General features: G+C 51.0%; 1 protein-coding gene across 1 annotated transcript; it reads left to right on the top strand.

The window, feature by feature from the left end:
- Positions 1-14,356: 14,356 nt before the first annotated feature.
- Positions 14,357-16,369, top strand: LOC128277894 (LIRP-like). The gene is made up of 2 exons (XM_053016496.1): positions 14,357-14,570; positions 14,658-16,369. Exons 1-2 carry the CDS (start codon positions 14,357-14,359, stop codon positions 14,858-14,860), a joined length of 417 nt encoding a protein of 138 aa, XP_052872456.1. The 3' UTR covers positions 14,861-16,369.
- Positions 16,370-16,969: the final 600 nt, after the last annotated feature.

The raw sequence follows: 16,969 nt of genomic DNA on the forward strand, positions 1-16,969 counted from the left end.
TTCCTCCTTTCTCCGAACTACTCTACGATGATTAGTTGAAGATAGTTCAAGGACATAGTAATAGGGCAACACACTGAACATAAAACGAAGAATGATTTTTCGAAATCCGGGCCGAAAGTCCCCAGCAACAAAAAAATGAAGACTTTCTGATAGCGCCAGCCATCAACTACGTAGCCGCGTTTTGGTCACTATCGCGCCCGATGGCGCATCCGCAACTGGCTCGGCCAAAAGGGCACGAAGGCATAGAAAAATACCGCCAAAACTCACACTCCCACCAAACGTCACCAACAGGCATGTCACAGCGCCGGTTGGAACCCCAAGAGGTCTTGTGGGTTCTAATCTCGGCATTGCACGTCATCGCCAAGGGTACCGTACGTTGGATGGTTTTGCTTGAACCCTTGACCTCACTCTGCGGATGGCACAGTGGCAGGCTAGCGCTCTGGCTCCACATGGCACATGGCCGGTCAGGACCTGTCGATGAAATTCCTGAAAATGTGTGGCTCTAAAAATAATACAATCTACGGATGGACTTGCGACTCCTCCCCTGCCGTTCGGCCTCGTGCAGTGGCTCGCGTGGGTCGTCGGAGGAGTAGAGAAGTAGCCACCGACCACCTCTGCCAGGGATCAGGGAGGATTGTGACAGCCGACAGGCCTCTATCAGTGATCAAACGTAAACAACAACAAACACACCACCAGCAGCCGTTGGAATGGTTCCGGATTGCATCAGCTTACAGTGCTTCGCACGAAATGTCCCGCACATTCACACATTAATTGTTAGTACATCAATCAATTTGTTGAACTACAAATTAAAAGATAATATGCTTCTCAAAAATAAGGCAAGCCAATACATTCACAAAACTATTCATTTCTTGTTTGGATATCTGATTTTTTGTAAGTGAAAGATTCAACAGTTTTGTTACTATTCTTTTATTTATTTTCGTTATTGAATAAATAAGTTCATGTTTTTAAAAAGCGTTCCGCTTAACTTAAAGTGTTGTAAACAGAAATTCAAAAGAAGAAAGAGGAAACGGAAAACCAAATTTTGCTAGAATACTCAAAACAAATTTAAATAAAGCAAAACCACTAACAAGACAAACACAAAACATGAAAGATAGTTAATCTAAGCAAAACGGACAAAAGCCAACAAAAAACGACACCAGAGTATGGATAATTTAAAAACAACATTCAAGTTAATAACAGCACAGTGCAACTACAGTAGTAAATACTCATTGCATCCTTTTAAACGTTTTCATATTTATGGTTGATAAGTAAATATATTTTTTACCACCACTTTCTTGCGTGTGATGCCACCGATGGGTACTGTTGGCAGTGGTCCACTGGAGGTCAGTTTAAACCCGTTCGCGTTCGATCACTATCTCGAGGCACCTCCAGCGGACCGGGCGAGCCGTCGTCCTCGGCCAGCTTTTTTTGTTCTCGTACACTCACAACCGAATGGCACCCACATACCAAGTGTTCGGTGGCCGTCTTACTACACAGACAAGACTCCGCCGGGAAGGAGGCTTCGCATGTCTCGCGCTCCCATTTCTGTCTGGTCCGGGCCGCGTTCCACCTTTTCTGGCTGGCTCACCGCCAACAACGTCGGTGCTATCAGCATCAGTTCGGAAGCACGGACAGCCTATCAGTGTTGTTATTGTTTATTAATTAAGCCGAGCACATTGCCCGGCGCGTTTACTCACCCGGGCCCACGCTCACACCGCCCGCCAGTGTGGGCTCTGAACGTGGGCCATTTAAAACGGTTTGAACCAAATCCGTTTATGGCAGAAAACTGCACGGCGAATGAACTTGCCGAATGAATTTGCGTTTGTAACCTGTCAACGTATGGCGCTAAACATCAATATTTGTGTCAAACACGCACACCAATCATCAATCAGACGAATGCCTTCTACGAGCAAAAACAGCAGACAGAACCACCAGAACAGAACGGAAAAATGCTTCCAAATGTCCAACACACTCCGGCACGGTCGGTTTTCGTCTGGACCACCACAATTTATCAAAATCAATTAACAAACAAGGATTAATAGGGCCGTAACAAGTGAAGCACAGATTGTGAACCGGACCGGGCCCGACCCGGCCCGTCCAGTTCACCTTGTTTGTCTATCAGCACGGATTATGCACTTCGGAACTACCGTCCCGGCCCCGGTAAACAAACAACGGCACGGTGGCTGCGCCATTCTCGCGAAACTGCGCCCGTGGCAACGGCGTGCAAAGGCCCTTCGGCGCCTGCACTGGTGTACGTGTTTGTGGTCAGGGTTAATGAGTCATTTCTAGGAAAAACTTCACTGGTGACTGCAGGACTTACATTACATAACGTTACGGCAGACTGACTTGGGATTACTTCCTCTCAGCGGATCGACTGCAGACGTCAAATTGTAGCTTGTCGGACGGTACGTTCCAAGGTAGTTACAAATTAGCGCTCAACAGTTTAGTTCCTTCGTTTTCTTTCCCAACAGCAAACCCTTTCTCGGCTATGTCTATTTGAACCATCATTGAATCAACTGGTAGCTCTCTTCCATTTACACACTTTGGCGATAGTTTCTAGTACCTCACACGTTGAGGGGGATGCTTTCAAAATCTCCAATAATTCCAATCGCTTTCCGCGCTCAAGCTCTCGAACCGTCGAGGGGTCTCTTGTGGCCTCTTACGGATAAAGTTCATCTTGCGAGCGATCGCTACATCGAAGACGAATTAGGTTGCTTGACCAAGTGCAAGCTTCACCGTACCGGGCTTCACGCCGAACCTCTCCCGGAACTCTAATCATCGACGCCTCCGTTGTTTACCTCCGTTGGAATCGTTGGCCGGATTCGTCAGAAAACCCGATAAGCCACCCTGCGGCCAGATCGAGGCGCGACGGGTGGTTTGATTGGAAACTCGGTGTCAATATTTGTTGTGCCCGCGGGGAAAAAGATGCCGTTCTTCCGGCCGTTAGCAACATGTCCGCGTCTGATTAACGCGTCGCGTCGCGGCGGGTGTTCAGCAGCAACAGACCGTCCGAGGGCCGTCAGATCTTTGTTCGCTCCCGCTCAGGGCGAACAAGACGATTCGATGGCGTGGGCCGAGGGTTAGCAACATGCTATCTTCACCACACATTTATGGGCATGCAAACTTGCGCGCGGTAAACACCACTATATATAGCCGACTATCCCGAGGGGTCTCTGCTGAAGAAGATTTGAGCTTCGAATGAGCGACTAAAGGTACTTCGGGCAGAAGAATGTAAATCAATTGACAATTTATCATCCTAACCGCTCTGCCGTGTTGACATTTGAAAATGACCAAATTAATTGTTGCCCAGTGAGATTAGTTATCTCACATCTCACATCTCAAACTCACCAACGCGGCAGCGTGTAGTCGCTCAATGCCATTTCTTCGATCGATCAACGATTAAAAAATCGATTAACGATCGCATTAAGCATTAAATATTTAAGTAACCATTAAACGTAACGTTAACAAACGCTTAATTAGAAAACAATTAACATTATCCAAAAGGTCAACAGTGAGGTGAGCAAAGCAATATGTAAACAAAACACGAACTGTCATTTTTAAACAAACGTTAAGCGCTCCAAATGGGGCTCCCCTCCAAAAACATCCAACTAAACACCACAACAAAAGCGAAGGACGCACCGTAATGGCGCCGCCAAAAGTTCGTACCGCCAAGCTAATCACCCGTGCGTCGTGTGTTGCGCAAAATCCCGAAAACCCGGTTGTTGATGTGGTCGCTGGGGAACCAACAAACGCGCAAAATAAGGCACCACCGCCGGGGGTCACTAGCATCCAGCGAGCGGCGCAAATAAAGTGCGCGGAGCATCACCTCGGGCTGATCGGGGCTGATCGAGCATAAACAAGCCAACAGTTTTACTACCGTTTATTGTTTCGCTGGCACCATTAACTGCAACGGAATGTACGAATGGCCCTGGCCACTTGTTTTTTGTGCGTTTTGGTGGCGCCCCCTCCCGGTGGATGTCGAATCGCACGTGATGTGAATAAGGATGGATGCAGCTGCCGAGGGCCACAGGCGGCGGCCAATTATTGGCAGCGAACCGGATTAGGGAAATCTCCTGATTACAAAGTTAGCGAAAACAAATGGAAACCAGTTGCAGGTCCTGAGCAGTGCCTTTTGGTGTCGGGAACGCTCCTGGAAGCTTGCCTGGATAATAATGACAGACAGACACAACTATAACTAAAAATTGTAAAATTATGTTATTACTTTGTTTCCTTATAATGGAAGAATTAAATGTTTCTATTCACTCCGTGAATTCCAATCCTTGACAGGCCTTCTTAATGGTCGATGTGCCATTTTTTCGGCACACACTGTAGCCCGGTGCCACGACATATTTATCATTCGGAACTCCTCGGGTGGGCCTCGAGACAGTTGCATGCACCGGAGATGAGCGAGAAGGGGGGACGAAAGCCGACGCCGAGACGATGACGGGAGCCCGCTGACGGTGATTTGATCCGCATCACTTTTTGAAAAATGTCTGCCACTCGATGAAGCGAGAAATTGGACCATTACGCGGCCCGGGGCCGGGGATCGAGCGTCCGGGGACCGACGTCGGGATGTTTTATGTTTTTGTTTACCGCAAAAACAATTTTGCCATTTCCTTTTGCGCTCCCGCGCCGAGGTCAACGCAGGTTCCCGGCATATAGTTTTGTTTTGCAATATCCTGGCCGCGGCCGAGGGACCACAATAAAAACACGGCGCTTCGGCCTGAAGCGAATGAACGTCGTCTGGAACGTCGGAACGCCGTTGTCAGATTTTATGTCGGGACCGGCCCCCCTTTGACCGATGGCCGCCGGTGGCAACAGGTCGCGCCCGCCGGATTACCTTTTCGCGGCATCCGAAAACTAATTTTCAGTCCGTCCGAGGGATGAGGGTTATTTTTAGTTCCTTCCCGTTGCAGCGGCGCCAGCACGGCCAGCGCGACTCCTGTAGCGAGGCCGTCTTGGATCTGTCAAACTGTTATTTACGGCCGGCCCCAACCGGGGCGCTCCCGGAGGCTTTCAAGCGCGAAGGCTCGTTAAACTCAAGACGTCCTCTTGCGCACCTTTCACGCGCCCGCGCGCCTGGCGGCCTCCCTCGGCCTGGTCTATTAATAATCGACCCAAACCCTCCGAGGTTATGATTTGCAGTTTTCGCAACGTTGGGCCTTAGCCCCGAGCGCGGCAAGGGAGCTAAAAATAAATCGAAACAATCAGGAAGAGAGGGTCCGCCGGGACCGGGGGTGCCGTTCCGAAGCGAAAGGCCAACACCATGGCCCTGGGGTTGGCCAACAAATGGCAAGAAATCTCGCGCATTTTTTTATCCTCTTTTCTGTGCTCCCTTGATGATCCCATCGGACGGTTTTCGGTCGTAAAACGGCCACCTTTACCTTAATTGCCTTAAAAACACGCTAAAGCAGTCGAAACAACGTGAAAGCGGTCAAAGCTTTAAATTAAACCCACTTCCGGCACAGAAGGACGAAGAGAAGCGCAAAACTTGCAACCTTCTGACGGCCAACAAATGTACGAAAACATTGGAAAACTGTAACGATGACCCAAGTAAAAATGGAAAAACGTGAGTGGAAAACTCCAAAAACTCTCAAATGGCAACCGAAATGTTGCAAACAATAACTTCAGCAGACTTAACACCTGAATGGCCCAAAGCAACGACACCAGCGCCATTCTGCAAATCACGATTTAACGGCTTACGGCGGCGATTTAAAGGCCCTCCGTTGCTCGGCGGCCGGAGATCGGTGGTATCGGCGGAAAAACGGTGTCGAACCGTCGAACGGCGCATCGTAAATCATCTCACCCAGCTCAGACATCGATTGATTTTTGCCGCCCTCGGCCAACATTTAGCGGTTGTCCCGTGGGGTCTCGGTCGTCGTCACGGTTTCTGTTTAATATTGAAACCATAACGCTGAATGATGGCCCTCTCACGGGATTTGAAGTATTTCGTGTTCCTACTTTTTCCATTACCTTTTTCTTTACTTTACCTGTTGGGCAACTCCAACTATTTAGCGACGGTCCCGTATTTGAATCCTAATGCTAGCCTTCAAGAGTTTTGCGGTCGCGCCCGTCGTTTGTACTCTTGCGAATCATCACCACATCACTTCACGCCCTCGAGTGTATCGACAGCTTCCCGTTCGTGTTCTTCACGATCTCTCGGCTGGCACTTATACCGTCGCTCACACGAGTTTATCCATTGCTGGCAACAATGTTGTTTCGGTTCCGTCAATTCATCATTGGCCGCTGCTGATGTAACGATCATCCACCGTTACGGCCGGCTGAGAGTTCCGCACGATTAGGCCCGTGATTTGGGCGGTTTAACACTTTCCTCTTGCTTCATGCCTCAGACAGTGTAGTAGATGTTTAGCTAATTGAGGAACAGAGGCCCAACGTTTAGGTTCTAACTGTTTCGTCTGTGTGCTTAGTTTGCATAGTAAGGTTTACGTATTTAAAAAGCATATCTCCTTTTTTTATTGCACGACAAAAAACGGGCGTGCCAATTTCATGAAGATTATTCACCATTTTCCAACCAGGTCGGGTCAGAAAAAGCGGGTCGAGGAGCGCTCGGAATCGGTAGAAGTGGCCGCCAAGTTAACCTACATCGCTCGATGGCGTTAACAACAGTGCACCACAATGGTTCTAGTAAGTGTTTAGCCAGAGTGTGCAAGAACACAATCCGCCGGCGTCGACCGTATCAGTGTTTGAAGGAAACGTCACTCCCGGGCTTTGGTCGACGGACGCAGCGGATAGACCCCGCCGACACCACCCAGTGCAACAAGTCCGGAGCCGGAGTCCGTGAGAAAGTAGAGCCCAGATTAGTAGTGCTGAAACTAAAGCTAGCACGGTGCCATAGGTATTTCGCTTAAACTATCGAATAGATAGTTTTTACATACTTCAGTAATATTAACTTTTCTATAAGCTCTTGACGGCCAAAAGTTAAACGTTGCCAACAGGGCCAAATTTAACGCTAACTCAAATCCAGCCTCCCGTCCATAGTGTTCCGACAAATCCAGCCCGCGTAAATCCATAGTGTGTTTAGTCGGATAGTATTAGTTCGTTAACAGTCTATGTTGAACTTCCTTTTAACCTCTAGGCTCAGTTTACTAACAGGCCAAATGCTTTGATTTAAAATACTGCTATGAAACATTTCTGAAATTATAGTCAATACAATAATAACTTGCTTCACGCAAACGCTCCGAGAAACGGTTCGATTTTGATGGTGTTTTGGACCACAAACTGAATTAGAAAGGTCCAATGAGCACCAAATTCATCTGATATGGTCTCTTGTAATAAAGATGATTACTTTAGGTGTACGTTTTGAGTAAAACAGCAAAATAGTTTTATAGGCGGCCTCAACATAAGGCCTTATCCATAACTGAAATGTGCCACAGGTAAAGTCCTCGAACAGATGAATTCGAAATGGGCGTATCTCTTCGCTCGTTTGTGACGGCCTCTCGCCTCTCTTATTATACAGCACTTTTTTGGCAAAAAATAAAAGCATACCCCATTTCGCAAATTATGTAGATTAAGCTCGCGTTCGCTTCCTTCAGTCCGCGATCAGCGATCAGCAACGAAGCCGAACCACCAAAACCCGTGACGCGGATGACGTCAAAGGTTTGCATTATGTTTCAATCGGCTGCCACCAACCAACCAATTAATGCACCGAACCGGGCCGACCGGGCCGTCGGTTTCGGGTCCGTGGCCTCTCGACGTTCCCAGCGCAACGAACGATCTATTTAGCGCCGCCGTAATCACTGATCATCCGACTGATTGAGTTGCTGCCCCCCAGGAGCGAGAGCGTGGACCCCACAAATGGGCCTGAAAGCTGATGGACACGGCCACGTTCGCCCGATCCGGTTTTTCGGTTGGCCCCGCAAATGGCCGGTGATGGTCGCAAAAATTTGAAAGCGGACTGCGCCCACGGACGATCGCCTTCATTCGCGAGAAGAAAACACTCCACGGACGCTACGTAATATTGGTGCGTGATTGACATGCAACCCCCCCGGGTTCTGTTGGGCTTCTTCGGCAGGGCCTTGTCGTGGGGTTATACATACTTCAGCACCGCAGTGGCCACAGGAATCCCTAAGAAAACAGTAAGGATCACTCGATCACTATTCCCAGCTGAGCGGTGAGTCGGTCGCTTGGTCGAATCAAAACAAAACTCACTGATAGTGGGCGAGAAAGCGAAAGTCGTGCTTCGGACACGATCGCCGCAAATCAAGACACGATAAGAAACACAAGACAACACAGACCGCAACGAGATGTGCGAGCGAAGACCAATACCGAAGCAGATGACAAGATAGCCGACAGGGACACTCGATTCGAGATGAGATATGAGATGTAAACAAATAAGCGAACAAAAATCTCACTCAGCGCTCGGGCCCTCACAAGGCCGTGTGGCCGTGTCCTTTCTCTCTCTCCCAGGGAAACGATCATGCTCGATCTCTGATAACGCGTCTGTTGATCCCTTTTTTTGGTTGGTCGATCTTCATCAACAACTCAACTCTCTGTCTCTCTTTCCCATTTCTTAGTTTCTCTCACGCTATCTCTCTCTTTCTGTGGCCCTCTCTCTATCTCTCCTTTTGTCTCTCTCTTTCTCTCTCAGTCTATCCCTCTTTTCTCTAAAGCACACGCACAGAGAGAGAGCTGATCGCGGCGCTCCTACCGGGTGAGAAGCTGCGGCTCACACGGCGGAACGAACGAGAGAAAGCGCATTTGACCAGGAACCGCCGCGACGGGTTAAAAGGCGATTCCGGTCGGTGGCGGACCGGCCAGTTGAAACTGTGATGTCGACCAGATAGCAGCAAGCGAACGAATTGCCAGCAGCCCGCACCGACGGGGAACACGAACTGAACCCGGAGCCAGCGACGGAGTTCGACGTACGCGTGTATGTGCGTGAGTCTGTCCGTGCCCCAAGTGTGCCCCTTCCATGTGTGTGTGTGTGTGTGTGTGCGTGTAATAAGTTAGTGTGCCCGAACCACGCTAAGCAACAGTAACCGTTCAACCCGAGCACACCCGAGACCTTTGACCCTGGTCTCTTTGGCAAAGTGTCAGTGTTAGTGCCTGTCCAGGAACACCCGAATTCGTTCCTTAACCGTTTGCCTACCACCAATCCAACCAATCTGCTGGCGATCGGCTGGACCTTCATCACGCTCCCGACGATAAGTTCTGCGATCAATGAGTGTGTGGTGTGCTCTACCAGACCGCGAAAGGATCGATCGCCCGCAAACCTGAGCGTCCTGCCGTTTGAATAGTGTGGACGTACTCGTGGATGGTGGATAGAAGTTTGTGACGCTGACTGACAAGTGACTAGAACACCCGTGACTAGAGCCGTTCCGTGTGCGGCTAGTGTGCTCGGAGCCAGCCCAGCCCAGCCCAGGGCCAGTCTCTTCCGATCGGCAGCAGGCTCAGACCTTTGAATGTGTGCCTGGATTGATTTCATTTTCATCTTCAACAAAAACTGCTCGAAAATAGTGCCACACCCAGAACTGATCACTGCGACCAGTGTATTCTGCGCCCTCGCGACGCCGTCAGTTTCCCGGGCTCGGTGGTGCTTCCTCCACGCGTATCCACGTCGCTTCGCATCCCCCAGCACGATAGTCGGTGAAAGGTAAGCTTCGTGCAGATCCTGCAATTGGTCCATTCAGCCCTCTACATTCGTACCGAACAGTCAATACTTAAAATTGTAGGATGAGACCGCAGTTCCTTTGGAACAGTCTCCGTGCGGGAGAAAGAAAGTTAAACAGGCAATCAAGGCACAAACCTTGATTACTGCTTCGTAACCGTTTAGTGCGATTTAAAATCAAATAAGCTTTGAAACTAGACTAAACGGCCACCTCACCAACTACCGATCGTTTGATGGCGCCATGCGCACTTCGAGTGTCAGAATTAATTGAACAGACTGCAACCGAACCACGGCATCCCTGGGTTTCCATCGCTCAGTTTCGACCAGTACCAGCTCGGCTGGCTGGGCCCTCTGAGAATCGGGTTTCCTATTTTCGTATTCACCGTTCTATTCTCCGTTTCCGTGCCCCTTTATCAGCAACCCGACCCAACGCAGCAGTCTTTTATTGGCCTCGGTGTCGTCGGAACCCCCGAGCCCGGGCTACCCTTCGGGTCGTGGGTTTGGTTCTAAAAATAGCTATACTGTGTGACTACCCCCGAGCGAGTGACTTATTATGCTGGCTGGCTGGCTGACTTATGAGACAGGCTCCGGGGTTGCTGCCTGACCCGCCGCAGCTCTGTGTCCGCTCAGCTGTCGAACAGCTGTGTGGGCTTTGCGGGGTACCGACCCGTCACACTACACAGAGAGGGTTCTGTCGGGGCCCCGCAAGGGCGCGCCAGGGGTTTCTTCATCTTAATTGTATGTTGTTTTTTTGTGTCTGTCGTCCCAGGTCCGTGGGTCGATAAGGGTGTCCACGGCAAAGTCCACAGCAGAGCGGTGGCCCCGAGGGCGAGGGCACATAATTGAGCAGAGGCGCAGCAGAGGGCCGTGATTGAGGGCTGCAGACCACGCCGTAATGCAGGCCGCCCGGAAGGGTCGGAGCACAGGGAGGGAGAATATCCAGACAAAAACAAAAAACGACCAAACGACAACAACAACAACTGTGGGCCGATATGTAGGTCATAGGAAACGACGAATGAACAGCGAATGGCGGCGGCGGCGGCGGCCCCAGCGCTCTGTCTGTCCGTTCTTCGCTGACGGACGATCACGTGAAGTGCTCGTGTACTTGTTGCTTGCCAGCCCCCCCGGGGGCTAGTAGTACCTCCCATCCCATCTCGCTGATGGGCTGCTCCATTACGGGTTGATGGATTGTTATGTAACTCGCACTTTGTTTTCCATGACGGCCATTTTGAGGCATCGTATTAACGGACACTGCCAAAAGCAAGCCACTTAATCCGTTTCAAGATGTGCGAAATGAACGGAACGGGACCTCCATTAGGGAAGAAACTCTAACCACAAGTAACTACAAGTTCAGAAATTCATTTGGTGTCCGGAATAGGAATCGCCGGAACGCCATCTGTCGGTCTGGGACTCGCTTGAACCTTTGTGTCAACAAACTTCAGGGGTGCAACAACATCTAAAATAAGGCACCGACCATATTGCTGTCCCCCAAAATGCGCATCCTCGGTGACGCGCGCAGCCAACAACAGAGCGAACTGGGGAAAGTTCCCGACAAAGCCAAAGGGCAGCCCCCCGACGCTGATAAATGGCCGATGGGAAAGCAGTAAACAAGAAATGACCGTCGACTCGTTTCGTGATCGATAGTGTGACCAACCGATGCTACCGAGCGCAGCACGCGCTGGCCGCGTGCGCATGAGCCGTCGGAGTCGGAGATTCCTGCCCCATCACTGGAACTGGAACTGGATGCGCTGCAGCGTGTGCCTGGGACCGTTGGCCTCGCCGTGGCTGAGGTGAGGTCCACACGGTGATTTACCTTCACCCATCCGTGCTTCTTCGCCGCTCGAACGGAACTGGGAACGGGGAACTTTAATGTCTCTCCCGGGACGTGCTGGAATGTGAAGCTACCGAAGAGGTTCTATGTTTTCCGCGGCAGGTTTCGTTCGCGCACCCGGGAGGGACTTGTTTGTGGAGCAAATTACCCTGCCCTAATCAGGACGATTTGCATTTTTTAATCAGAGCCCGTTACCAACTGGGTGGAGTATGGAGTCCACCGTCCACCAAGTCCACTGGTCACTCCACTTCTTCTTCGGGACTTCTTCAACTTAACGGTGGGTTCCAAGGTTCCAAATTGAAGAGGGTCCTCGCGTACCATTAACCTCCAGCGCACCATAAAACGCAAGCGAATTTAAGCCTTCACCGCCGAATCGCAAGACCAACAATATCTGGGGAAGTCCGGACTGCCCACCAGATACCTCGAGCCGAGTCACCGAGACGGCGGCACAAATTTAATGAAATCATTTATTTTCATTGGTCCTGCCTGCTTGACACCTCTAGCCTCTAGCCTAGAACAAACGGACCGAAGGACTTGGACCGTCAGCACGAATCCGGTGGGGTCTCCCTCCAGTTGGCGGGGACATTAATCTAAGTTGACTCCATCAAACTGGCCCATGGCGGGCCCCGCCGGCTGCTTTAGCGATTACATCGCGCACTCCGTATCTATTTCGAGCATCATCATCACGAAACCAAACGAACCCGCCCACCTTCGACACCGCTCAATTGGCGGGAACTCGAGCTATGTCACCACGATGCCTACTCTTCCCGTAGACGCCAGACACGACGAACCACTCTGGGCCCAACGGGCCCAAAAGTACCACTGCACTGATACGGCCTCGATGCACCCGACCCGTCGCCAATTTCCAACAATGTTGACGCGATCGCGTTCGGCGATAGTGCGTACGGCTCTCCGGACGGCGCGCCGGACTCTGGACTATGCGCGCCCCCGCCGATATCCACCGGCCCATCCATCATAGCCCCGTGTCAATGTTAGACCGGGGTGTGTGTGTGTGTGCACGAGTTGTCACGAGACGCAAGATTGACAACGCACACGCCACGCCGCCGGCAGACGATGGCGTTCGAGGAAGCGAACGCCTGCAACGCCTGCGTCCGGCGGCCGGCTGCTCTCAATTGGCCGAAAACTTGGGGAGCGGCCACTAATAGCCTGCCACTGGCGGCACAATTTATTCATTCTGTATTCATTGGGCAGCGAAACGGAGTTTGCGTCCGTTTCCCTGTTGCCCGAAGAAGGTGCCAGGAAGGTGCCAGGAAGGTGCCTTGCCTGCCTGCCAGCCAGGCCGTGTGCGCGATGTCATAATGCGCGAGGCCACTTTTCTCCGTGAGTTGTTTTCCTATTACCGCCAGCCAGCCCGCCCGCCGGGGCACAGGGGCGGGCTGGCCGTATGATCCCCGTTTCGCGAATATTCATTTTAGCCGCCATTAGTGTTTTTGATTTTATTAGCCCATTATCCTGCATCGGCGGTGGCGGCGCGAGGTACGGGTGGTGCGGCCACAAACTTGTGAGAGGCTCAACCGGCCAAGTGGGGCCGGAGTCATCTTCTCGCGGCTCTGTTGCCAATCGGGTTTCTTTTGGGACAGGGGTTATCCCAATTCCCGGAGTCTGCCTTGGGATGTCAAAGTATATTGAAATCAAGTTCAACGAACCTTCGGTGCTGAGTGGCCTTCCGTTGATGCGGGCCTGGCAGACACACACAAGGCTAGGCTGAAAGGATGATTTAATTATGCTCCAAGAGGATCACTGCCCCGCCGGGACAAGAGCTCACGAACCTCAGTTAGCGATCACATTTTATGGTTCTAGATACTGGACCGGGGGCCCCGTTGTTACTATTGGCTTACTTTATTCGACGAAAAAAGATGTATTGTTCGACGTTTGGACTTGGACTTGGATGTACTGTGCTTCTATTTGAAATTGAAAAATTGAGTCCATTTTTAGTCCATCAGTCCATCATCGGACGAATTGGAACAATTGGAACAAACCAATATATAGGCAAGACTACAAGAGATTTAGTCATCTTTTACTCTCTGGTAGCTTGAAAATAAAAAAATGGAAACATGCATAAACATAATAAACGTTTCAAATGGAAAGTCCACCGAAAACCAAACAAAACCCGGACACGAAAAGAAAAATAGAAATAAAAAGGGTCCACAACTTGCACTCGGACCCGTGATCGGCTACGCCTTATCTGCTCTGCTCGGCCTGTGGATGGCCTGGAACTGCAGCGGAACGAACGGAGCGACTGAACGGAAAACAACAACACCCCACACCGGCTGTCGGCTGTATCGAAACCGTGGGATCTGTTCCGAAATCCAAGGACCGGCCACGGTTGGCCACCGGCGGTGACCTTCAACCGGTCGGGCCAGAGTCGGGTGCCGGTGCCGGACTGAAGTTCGGGACGATTATTTCTTTCAATGAACCTCAATTAATCGCCCCCCGGGGACTTGATAGCTGGCGACGACCGTGGCGATCCACGACGACGCTGAAGCTGTGGTGACGAGTTCTTGGCAGCGCCCGTCAATCTTTGATGCCTTCTGTTCTCACACGTTAGGAGGTCTACTTTTAAAAACTTTTAGTTTGACCAAACGACTCGGAAACAAAGATCTGGAACTTCAACACACAAGCCACTCCTCTACTGCTTAAGTTTCCCACCATGGGCCCTTTTCAATCAAATGTCTTTCGAAAGATCTTCGAGCCAGATCTGCCGACGCTCGTCGCGAAAATTGAGAAGCTTTAGGGCAACTCTTCATACGTTACCCCTCGTGTGCATGATGAACCATTTTTAATGGCCAATTTGTAGCTGCAGCTTCACGGTACTGCTTTAAGCCGACCACTAATAAGGGCTTCCCGGTATCGCTTTCTATCCTTCCCTCTTCCAGATGCGGTCCGCGTTCGTCGGTCTGAACACGATTCTGGTCGTGGCGGTGGTAGCGGCACAGCTACTGCTCAGTGAAACCAAGGCCACGTCCACGCCCGACAGCGATGCCTTGGTTAGCCACATAACGCGCTCCCGCTACTGTGGGCGCCGTCTCACGGAAACGCTGGCCTACCTGTGCCAGGGACGGTACCCGATGCTGACCCATTATCGTACCGGTAAGGATCGTCAGATTCCAAGGCAATTTAAGCCAGGGACTCATCAATCACGTCTAACTCTCGCTCTTGCCCCGCATCGTTCCGCAGATTACTACCACGATCAGCAGCAGCAACAGCAGCAGCAGCGGGTGAAGGTCGAGGTGGCCACACTGCCGGACAGTTTGCCGCCCGGCTTCCCGTACCCGGGCACCGGTGTGCACCGGCGGAGCCGCCGCAGTTCCGGCGGCATCTACGATGAGTGCTGCAAGAAGAGCTGCTCGTTCGTCGAGCTGCGTGCGTACTGTGATTAAGCCGCTGACGGCTGACTGCGTCCAACGACTGGCAAGCGGTTTGTGAAGAAGAAGTTAGTTGAACATAGTATACTTGCAACTACCGACCGACAACGACGCATCCTCGACGCATCCTTTCCTCCGGTGGTGGTCCAGTGGCGGAGAGTGGAGAGTGCATATCGCCACCGCTATCGGTTTGGCTTTTGGCTCCGTCGACCGCACTATTCTAATCAATCGCTTGCGTATTATTATCACTTTTATATACATATAGTCTTACCACGTATATGCGTATCTACACACAAGTACTGGTTTATTTTAATGTCCCATCCTCGTTTTTTTACCTAGACACTCCGTAGCGCAGTTCTTGCCCTGATGTCTTTATTATTTAAAGTAATCCCCTCACCCTATTAATGAACCTGGGACCGTTTGGGCATCTCAAGCGTCTCAAGGGTTTGGTGCGTACCTTGATCAACCTTTGAAAAACCCACGAAGATCACTCCTGTTCGGAACGCACGCAATATGAACCACCTATTTTAGAAATAATGGCACACACTCTTTCGCTTACGCTTAGTTTGGTTAATTTCAGCTCCTTCTTTCGTGTACCCTTACAAAAACGTCTTCGCACAATTCTTTCTACCAGCGCAGGCATCGCAGACGCATAGACGGCTAACGATAGAATAGGGTATAGCATTTCTGTGGTACGAACGCAAGCGGACGAAACGGCATCGCGAAACCCACACACGACTCTGTCCATAAACCCCTGTCCGAATTCACCTAGCAGGCCGCAACTTTTGGCGTAATGCCCTCTTGGCCCCGTGTGTACCACGTGTTGGGCCAAACTTTCCGACCCATCGGCACATTCGTCGGCAGAGCAAAAGTTTATCCAACTCCCTGAGTCGGGCGCCAATTTCGCCGATTTGCGTCCGCTGCGATTCGAAAGATGTAGAGCATGTAACGTGTGCGTCGCGTGAAGTGAACTACTCTCCGTAACTTATTGTGTAAGCATTCGCCCGCCCGAAGACGGTGCCAACTATTAGGACCGGGGCCCCTCGGTCGCTGCAGGCAGGCAGTCGGCGGTCGGCGGTGGTGCGTTTGTGTTTAGAGCATGTTTTATCCGGGGAACCGTCGGGGACCCCGGTCGGCGGTCGGTTTTGTACGATGGTATTCTTATTTATTACGACTACAGCGAGACGAAAGCAAATGTATACGCCCCTTTTTACTACGATACTTTTTCGGTGGTTACAAGTGCTATGAACAGCAGCAAAAGGAGCTTTAGCTAGCCAGTCAGCCAACACTAAGCCGGCGGACTCTACGTCGACCGTCCCGCTAGGGAAGAGCTTTAGGGCGGCCAACAGGATGGCACCAGACCAGAACGATATATTTTTGAACCTTAGGACAACAAATTTTGCACTGATCGTCCCGATCTGTCTGTTCCCACAATCCCCCCTGAAAACGTGAATGTGATCGTATTTTCCTATGGGCCTTCCTCGTGTGCCACTAGACTAAGCCATATGGAAGTAAATTTAATTAAAGGTAGTTTCAATCGCCAAACAAAACAAACCGGGGTGTTTTTATTTGCGGACTTCGCCGAGAAGGAGATTTCGCTCCATTACGGTTTCGGTAGGTATTTGTAACTTCTGTTACTTCGGCATTTCGTGTCCATCACTCTTGAAAGGCGCCATCGAGCGCACGAATCTGTTCCCTCTAAACACCCTCCCCCCTGTACCGGCCAAACGCAAAGGTTACAGGCACTTTGCACCCCGTGCCGATAGCGCGCGATGGAAGGGTTCAATTGGTTCAAACGATGCCGGGTACGACCTTTAGCGAGGGGTCGAGGGAGAGAGAGAGAATCGCTCGAAACACCAGAACCATACGACACACTGTCGCCGATGCCAATTAACTGTCATCGAAACTAGTTTCCGCGGCACCCGGCGACTAACCCGAGATGATGGCCCACCGGGAAACCGAATCGATCTGGCCACGGCGCAACGCAACCAACGCATTCGGTTCCGATACTGGTCCAGGCTTGGCGTGGACGTATAGGGTACCTTACGCACTGCGTGGCAATTTCAATCTCCTTTTTTTCTTTTTCAACCATATTCTGTTGTACTGACCTTGAAAGGTCCAACG

The sequence above is a fragment of the Anopheles cruzii genome, chromosome 2, assembly GCF_943734635.1.
Source record: "Anopheles cruzii chromosome 2, idAnoCruzAS_RS32_06, whole genome shotgun sequence".
NCBI lineage: Eukaryota > Metazoa > Arthropoda > Insecta > Diptera > Culicidae > Anopheles > Anopheles cruzii.

What these genes read in the sequence shown, in the direction of transcription:
- LOC128277894 (XM_053016496.1), top strand. Translation starts at nt 14,357, where the DNA reads ATGCGGTCCGCGTTCGTCGGTCTGAACACGATTCTGGTCGTGGCGGTG. An exon ending in GCTGACCCATTATCGTACCG is followed by an intron (nt 14,571 to 14,657) that starts GTAAGGATCGTC and finishes ATCGTTCCGCAG; the next exon opens with ATTACTACCACGATCAGCAG.